This window comes from Aquarana catesbeiana, linkage group LG02, assembly GCF_042186555.1.
Source record: "Aquarana catesbeiana isolate 2022-GZ linkage group LG02, ASM4218655v1, whole genome shotgun sequence".
NCBI classification, from domain to species: domain Eukaryota; kingdom Metazoa; phylum Chordata; class Amphibia; order Anura; family Ranidae; genus Aquarana; species Aquarana catesbeiana.
In genome coordinates, this window is record NC_133325.1 from 309,028,274 (window position 1) to 309,037,075 (window position 8,802).

The window sequence follows — 8,802 nt, forward strand, 5'->3', positions numbered from 1 at the left end:
GAAGCTGGCCTAATCACTGGTTTCTGTCAAATGTCATTCTGGAAAACCAGCATTCGATCAGTGCTTGCAGCCAGTAGCTGCAAGCACTGATCTGTGTATTCTGGTGGGGGAGGGGAGATCCCCCTTGTCAGATTACAATAGCCTGGCAGGGAATATATACATATATACACACACGTGCAGTTTTGTTTTTCTTGAACCAGCAGGTTGAATAAAAACTGACAGATCCCCACATCAACCCAAACGATGTGTGATGCGGGGATCTGTCAGGTTTTTTTTTTCATTCAACCTGCTGGTTCAAGGGAAAAAAAAAACTGCACGTGTATACTCATCTTGAGATTGTTACTTTGAAGATAAGAATCTTCCAGTTGTTGTACAAACTTATCAGCAAGCGAGTGGCTGGTCTGAGTTTGGTACAAACCCCTTCTTCTCACAGTAGGGGTGGGGTCCATGTACATTTACAGTCTACCGGAGCAGAACTAGTGTTGGGCTTTCTTTTTAGAAATCCCAGCACACACTATAGCATGAAAGCTTTGAAAATAAAGAGTTGTATACAAGTGATTAAAATACCTTTTATCAAATAGTTTATACATTTATTAAATAAAAATGTAATTTACGAAAAGCCTCTTTATTTTTCTTTTAACAAAACAACTTCCTCTTACTGTTTTTTTAATTTTTTTCAGGTGTCACAATGTAGAATCTTATCACTGCTTTGGCCTTTCTGAGAAGAAATATAACAGTGCTTTGCAATTCTACCAGTGGTGCAAGCAGAAACAAGACTTCGATGAACACTATATATCCTCAGATAATGAAGATTCAGTATCAGATATCTCCTCTTTCACAGTATCATCAGTTGGGTCAAACAGAAAAGCTGTAAGATGAATGATTACAGATCAGCGATACACAGGATGTCTAATTTTTTTATAGGTTAGGTTTTATAGAATTCTCTTACAATATTTTACATATAAAACACTACAAAATACATAGCTCACCAGAACAAGTCACAAATTACTTGCTTAAAGCGACCCTGTGACTATACATTGAAAACCGAAAAAAAAAAAAGTTTCTTAAAGAAGAGGCACTATACTTACTATACTATACTTACTTTTCCAGCTGCCCGGGTCCTGAAATGCACCTGCAATGTTGCTCCCTAGCCATCACAGGTATTCAACACTTCTGGTTGTGTGTGTACTCTCCACACGCTGTGGTTCCTTCTACCACCTAGTACACCACTACAGGACATACGAGCCAGCAGGAGAACCCATTGTGTGAAGTGGAGGAACCACTTATTTGACCCATTCAACCTGTTGAATAATTGCTGTGCCTAGGGAGTAGCATCCCGAAGGTATTTCAAGACATGGGCTGCCAAAAAGGTAAGTATAATGTCTTCTCTTTTTACTGCTATCTTTTTGATGGTATGACAGTTTGGTGACAGGGATACGTTAGGCAATTAGGATGTCACTTTAATTTCAATTTAGATTTTAAATACAATTATTTTTACTCAGAAAGATGATCTTATGATAAAAATAGTTTTAAAGATTATATTTATTGTTTAATAATATGTATGTTCTAGTATAAAAATGTGTTCATAATTCATCATTTGCATGTGTAAAGCAGAAATTGCACCTGCTAATTATCTCTTCTGTCCATATTGCTAAAAGACTTGTGGGCAGTTTCAAAACATAAACATGTAAAATTATATATATATATGTATTTTTTAAACCTTATATGGCTGCTGGGTCCAATCATGGTGGGGATGTATTAGTGTGTATTAATAATTACATTTTGAATTAAATATGTCATTTTTATTATTTTTTAAATAAAAAAATGTTCTAGCATAAACCTAATCAACCATGCAATGGTTTTTAAAGGGAAAGCCAGAGGAAATCATGTAATATAGAAGGACTTTATGGACACCCAACTAGAACCCTTATACATATCCAGTTCAACACTATACATATAAAACTATCAATTTTTATTATAATTAATTAAAAAATTGTGACAAAGAAATGTACACAATATTAACCTAAAACCAATGACACAGCAAGAATAAAGAAATGAATACAGTGTCCAGTAGTGTATAATAACTGAAGTCTATGCATTTCATGGAAGTCAACGCTTCTTCGGGACCGCAGACACTGAAAAAGACATTATGTTGGTCATGCTTGTGTACATTCTACAACAGATACAACATAACACTCAAAAATATGCAGTACAAAATCGAAATGGTATAAAAATACAAAAAACAATTACCATATTTATTCACTGTCTGAAACATGGGGGGAAAAAAAACACACAACATAAAATCAGTGTTCCTATTTAGTTCCGGGACCTTGAATTCCCGAGCCTTGTTTTGGTATTACCCCTTCTTTTCCCACCAATTGAGGAAATAAGGACATTTATATTCTTAAAACCTATACATTGTGCAACATAATGACATCATTCCTAACTTCAGATTCCAAACTAAAAGTACTGAGTCTCATTTGTTATTTTCATGAGCTATCTGTGCCATACCCTTGGAATTTGCGTGGTACCGTGACTTTCCATGTATTTCTGTTTAAATGTTACTCTGCATGTTCCTACGGTTTTCATTGCTAAACTGTATTGGGAAGAACATTATTCATGTGTGAGCCCATAAGTTTATGTCAGTCATATGTATTGTTGATGCCTTTCAGTGCCTTGTACTGCTGTTCTGGCGCAGTCTTTGTACTTGCACAATGCTTAAAGTGGATGTAAACTCTCACATATACCCAGTGAAGTGAACAGCCTCAGATACACAGAGATGAAACAAATCTCCCTACATAAGTTTTACTTGTATATCTGCTGTCTTCAGCTTTATATACTGTTTAGAAAGTGCACATGGTGTTAGATTTTTCACTTCCTCATTCAGAAGTAGCAGTGTAGTGTTGGATTACATTGGGAGACAGCTGATTAGAGGAAAGGCACCCCCCCCCCCCTCCAGAGTGTCAGAGCTGTCCTGTGAGTAGAGCAGCTTTCTGCTAATCTATTTATAGCACCCACCCTGACACAAAATTCTGCCTGATTTTATCACAGAACTTGTCAGAAGTTATAATGCCGATAACAGAAGAACGGAGCAGGAGCCAGATTTGGGACTTAGTGCTTTGAAGAGAGATACAAAAACACTGCAGATATATATGCCCAGCTCAAATTTCACAAATCGAGTTTACATCCACTTTAAATAAAGAATTAAAAAAATAATGAAGTATTGGACCCTATGAAACTGAGTGGAGTTGCAATCTCTGCCTTCACTGGCCCTACAAAGAAAAAAGTCCCTCTATATTACAAAGTTTCCTCTGGATTGAACATATGGGAAGACACCTCGGCTTACCATTTATGTGTTTTTGTTATAGCTTGTTAAATCCCCACATTATAGATTATCTAAGTGCACCCACGCTAGGACCGTAGAAAAGAAAAAAACAGCTGTATCTAAACACAAAATTTGTCCTAACACACTTTACTTAAATCTTATAAAGTCATTTGTAAAGGCAAGGAAACTCTATGAGGCTATAGTCCCATGGTTGTCTGTGAAATCATTAATTATAATGATATCCTAATACCTAATATGGTGAATAATGTAATTCATCATAGTAGGTAAAGCAGGGTCCTGGTGTGCTACTGATGGGGATACCTTTTTAAAACCAATATAATAGCAACAATAATAAAGTATTTTATTACAAAGAAAGGATACAATTTTTCATTGTTAATGCATACTGATATATCCTTATCAGGGATAAATAAAATACATTTTACAATTTAAAAAATAATAATTTTAAATATATTTTTATATACAGATATTTTTTGAACCATTATTGTACTTAACTATTTTATTATAACAGACTATGAACTGCACCTAACAAGTCTTTTACTTGTTTCTTGCAGGCTAAAAACTAAAGTAACATTTTAATACCCAAAAATACTTTTTTTGCACCTAGTGGAAAGCAATTTAAATCAGGTGTTAAAATTGCAAAGCAAAAATCTCATGCCTTAAATCCGAACTCCAGTCTTACTTTCCGTCTTGTACTGGCTTCTTTCCTGTGCTGAAATTACTTACTCTGATTTCAGTGCAGACTGTGAGCTTCACACATTGTGCTGCAGCAAGTTGGATAAAGCCTTCCTCATTTCCTGGCTGGAGGATCCAACTTTTCCATTCATTGGATTTCTTTTCTTTTATTCATACATGCTCAACATTACATATGGGCATTATTTAGGACGAGGTGCATGCAAATGCAATCTGCCTAGGACTTCTTGTTCCTCCAGGCTGACACCCGCCCATCAAGGCCTTTTAATATTTGCATATCTCTTCCCAACAGTCAGCTCACTGCTTGCACCAGGGCTGAGAGCTCTACAAGAGAAGTACTAAGGTAGGGCACTGTGATGTGTTGAGGAAGTCATGTACAGCACCCTGCAAACTCCTCCCACCAGCCTGAAATGCAAGCACAGAGACCCAATGGTGATGTTACTGGGTAAAAAGATTTTATTTAAAAAATGTAGTTAGCATTAATGGAGGAAGGAGTGAGAAACAAGGGAACACAAAATATAAGCAGGGTAAACTTCAGCTTTAAAAACACAGGAAACCTTTTCCTAGAAAAATTCTTTAAAAGCACATGAAATGTTTCTATCTTTGATGAATTGTGTCACTCATATTCCTATGGAGTGGGACGTTAAAGTGGTTGTAAACCCTTTGTAACAATTCCCCCCCCAAAAAACCTGCAAGATAAAGGCATAACGAGCTAGTATGCATAGCATACTAGCTCATTATGAATTGCTTACCTGAAATTGAAGCCCCCACAGGCGTCCTCGTCTCCCCCTCCAGCCGGCGACATCTCTCTCGGGGGTTACTTTCAGGTATTGCGAGATGTGATTGGCTGCGATGGCGTCACTCCCACGAATGCGTGCGGGAGCCGCCGGGAAACGTACGTGCCATTGCTTCAGTTTGCTTTAGTGCGCATGTGCAGATGACGTTGGCACATGCAAATACAGTGATATCTCCTAAACCGTGCAGGTTTAGGAGATATCCTGGGTAGCTACAGGCAAGCCTAATTATAGGCTTGCCTGCAGTATAAAGTGGTTGTAAAGGGTTTACAACCACTTTAACACTATTGCAGAAGCAGTGACATCATTACCAGAAGTCAGGGCAAAGTATATCTTGGTCATGGCAATGGTTGAGTTTTGGAGGCGAGACCTCCTCAGCAGGGTGCTGGACACAATAGGGCCCTTTCACACTGGTTCGTTTTTGATCCGCTTGTGTATTTAAAAAAGCAGAACAAAAAAGCATAAAAAGTATCCCTTTAAATCCTATAGAACTCCTCAAAACCAATGTGTTGTGGGTGTGGAGTGTTTTTAAAAGTCCTGCATGCTGCATTTTCGTTGCATGTTTAAAAAGTGCACACAAAATGCACCTCCCCATTGAAAAACACAGCAAAGTGTATCAAAAACGCATATGCGTTTTTACCAAGTTTTTTCCAATGGAACACAGTGTAAGAAGTCTCTAATCACAGTAATAGGCTTTTGGTTACCTGTTTAAAGCCAATGTTTTACAAAAAAACTGCTGCTGCTTTACAAAGTAATACAACAATATTTAAACAGTATATGATAATGTATACTCTGATGTCTGCCTGTTTTGAAAATAATATTGCTTTTCTTAAAAATTAAGCCATATAGTAATTATATAAAAATGTTTCAATTTCTAATATGCTATTATCATCTTCCATGCAAATATTAAATTTTTCATAAAGACGCAAGTGTAGACTGCTTTTTAAGCACCGAAGAAATTGAGCAGTGTTCTTTATGTAAAACATTTTCTACTTAGCTGAATTAGGCCTGGTTCACACCTATGCATTTTTTAATGCATTTTCAGTTTTGCAGACCCACACTACAGTCCATTTAACCTGGTTTCCTATGGATGTAGTTCACATCTGTGCATTTTATGGAAAGGGCTGGTTTTTGGTTCCATAGACTTCTATGGATCAAAAACATGTTTTGACTGCAAAGTTGATTTATACCCCTCGGAAAGGTTTGCTGAAGTGACAAAAAAAAAACGTGTTTTGAAAAATGCAGAATGCACCTGGAATATGCAAACTGCAACCTGCATAGGAGTGAACCAAACAACACTTACCAAAGATAGCTCAGCTCTATCCACTTCACGCAAAACGCTGTACCTGTACGTTGGTACTTTGGCGCTAAATACCGGGGTTATGGCAGCAGCTAGCTGCCATAAGGCTCGATTCACATCTATGCATGTTGCTTTTGAGCGTTTCTGCAGTGCTTTTTGCGGTGCTTGCTGCGTTTTTGGATACAGGTTTTTACCATGATTTTCCTGCCGCATCCTTAACAACCGTTAAGTCATCAGTTGTCAGCGGGCTTCCCGCTGACTGTAAACAAAAAGGAATTGCCGGATAAAAAAAAATCAAGACAAAAAAAAAGCATGGGGTCTCCCCCGGTCCATACCAGGCCCTTGGATCTAGTATGGATTCAGAGGGGACCCCCATGCCAAAATTTTTTAAAAAAATGGCGTGGAGGTCCCCCCAAAATCCATACCAGACCCTTATCCGTGCGTGCAGCCGGCAGGTCACAAAAGGGAGGGGACGAGCGAGCACCTCCCCCCTCTTGAACCATACCTGGCCACATGCCCTCAACATGGTGGGACGGGTGCTTTGGGGCAGGGGGGCTCTGCGCCCGACAACCCTTACCCGGTGGTTGTCGGGTTCTGCAGGCGGGGGGCTTATCGGAATCTGGAAGCCCCCCTTAACAAGAGGATGCCCAGAGCCCGGCCCCCCCCATGTAAATGAGTATGGGGTACATTGTACCCCTACCCATTCACTAAAAAAAGTAGTGTATTGTTAAAAAATACAGTAGACAGTTATTGACAAGTCTTTTATTAAAAATCTTCTTCTTCTTCTCTGCTTCTTCCTCCGGTCTTCCTCCATCTTCTCCCGCATCTTCATCCTCCGGTCTACTCCTTCTCCTTCCTGCTTCTTCTTCCGCTCTTCTTCTGTCTTCTTAATCTGGTGTTCTTCTTCCTCTGCCGCAGCTCCCGCCGACGACCCTCCTCCGATGCTGCGTCCCGCTGATCTGTCGGCTGTTCTGCATTTCTTAAATAACGATGGGGCATGGCAATCAGATTACCTCATCCTGAGGCCACGCCCCCTTGTGACGTCATGGACCCACCTGGTATGGTTCAGGAGGGGGGGGGTCGCTCTCTCATCCCCTCCCTTTCCTGATCTGCCGGGCTGCATGCTCGGATAAGGGTCTGGTATGGATTTTGGGGGGACCCCAACGCCATTTTTTAAAAAATTTTGGTATGTGGGGGTCCCCTCCGAATGCATACTAGATCCAAGGGCCTGGTAAGGACCCCACGCTGTTTTTTTTCACAATTTTTTTTTTTAGCCGACACTTTTTTTTACGTTGAGCGGGAAGCCAGCTGACAGCTGATAACTCATCGGTTGTTAAGGAAGCAGCGGCCAGCTTCCCGGCCCCCTCCTTAGCAACCAGCTGTATGCAGTGTAAATTAAAGAAATTTAAAAAACGCAAAACGCAAATCACGGCAAAATCACGGTAAAAATGTGGTACTTGCGTTTTGGATGCGGGTCCATTGAATTCTATTACATGCAAAACGCTACATGATTACATGAAAAAAAGTCCCCGACTCTTTCCAAAAACGCAGAGGCACAAAAATGGATTGATGTGAACATGTTCCATAGGAACCCATGTTAAAAAATTTCCCTGCATTTCTGCAAAATGCATCAAAAAATGCATTAGTGTGAATCGAGCCTAACCCGGTGTTTTCGGGAACGCAGTGAGTTTCTCTTTAAGATAAAAGTGGTCTCCACGGTGGATTCGCCGCAAGATCACTTTTATCGGTGGCGGAAGAGGTGCCCACCCCCCTGCTTCCGCGCTCCAGTCGTCTCCATAGCGGCGGAGATGATCGCGTCCTTTACCATGGATGGCTGGCTGCCGACTGAGGGGAAGATGGCCCCCGCTCGGCTCCATAGCTCTTAAGTCTGGATTCACACCTATGCAGTTTTAGTGATTTTTGCATTTTGCAGATTTGTACTACAGTCCATTTAACATGTGACATTTTTTTTGCATTATAGTGTAAATATGAGCTCTGAAGTCTTTTTGTGCCCAGATCTCATATTTAAGAGGTCCTGCCATGCTTTTTTCTATTACAAGGGATGTTTTCATCCCTTGTAATAGGAATAAAAGTGACCCAAAATATTTTTTTTTAAAAAGACAGTGTCAAAATAAATTTTTTAAGGCCCCTTTCACACTGGGACGGGGCGGCGTCGGCGGTAAAGTGCCGCTTACAATCGGTATTCGGCTGCTAGCGGGCGGTTTTCCCCCCCCGCTAGCGGCCGAGAAAGGGTTAAAACCACAGCAAAGCGCCTCTGCAGAGGCGCTTTGCCGGCGGTGCAGCCGCGCTGTCCCATTGATTTCAATGGGCAGGAGCGGTGAAGGAGTGGTGTATACTCCGCTCCTTCACCGCTCTGAAGATACTGCTAGCAGGACTTTTTTTCCCATCCTGCTAGCGCACCGCTCCAGTGTGAAAGCCCTCAGGGCTTTCACACTTGAGAGACAGCAGCGGCTGTTTTGGGTCGGTTTGCAGGCGCTATTATTAGCGCAATAGCGCCTGCAAACCGCCCCAGTGTGAAAGGGCCCTAAGTAAAATAAATAGGAAACATTTTTTTTTTAAAGCGCCCCGTCCCGACGAGCTCGCGCGCAGAAGCGAACGCATACGTAAGTAGCGCTCACATATGAAAACGGTGTTTCAAACCACACATGTGA

The 8,802-nt window shown here is 40.6% G+C and overlaps 1 protein-coding gene across 1 annotated transcript in view; it reads left to right on the forward strand.

Annotated features, from left to right (window-relative positions):
• Positions 1-1,839, forward strand: part of VWA3B (von Willebrand factor A domain containing 3B) — a 288,159-nt gene extending 286,320 nt beyond the window's left edge. Inside the window, exon 35 of the mRNA XM_073614648.1 lies at positions 681-1,839. Coding sequence (XP_073470749.1) covers positions 681-879 — 199 coding nt within the window. The 3' untranslated portion in view covers positions 880-1,839. The remainder of the gene's footprint in view (positions 1-680) is intronic.
• The last annotated feature ends 6,963 nt before the right edge of the window (positions 1,840-8,802 follow it).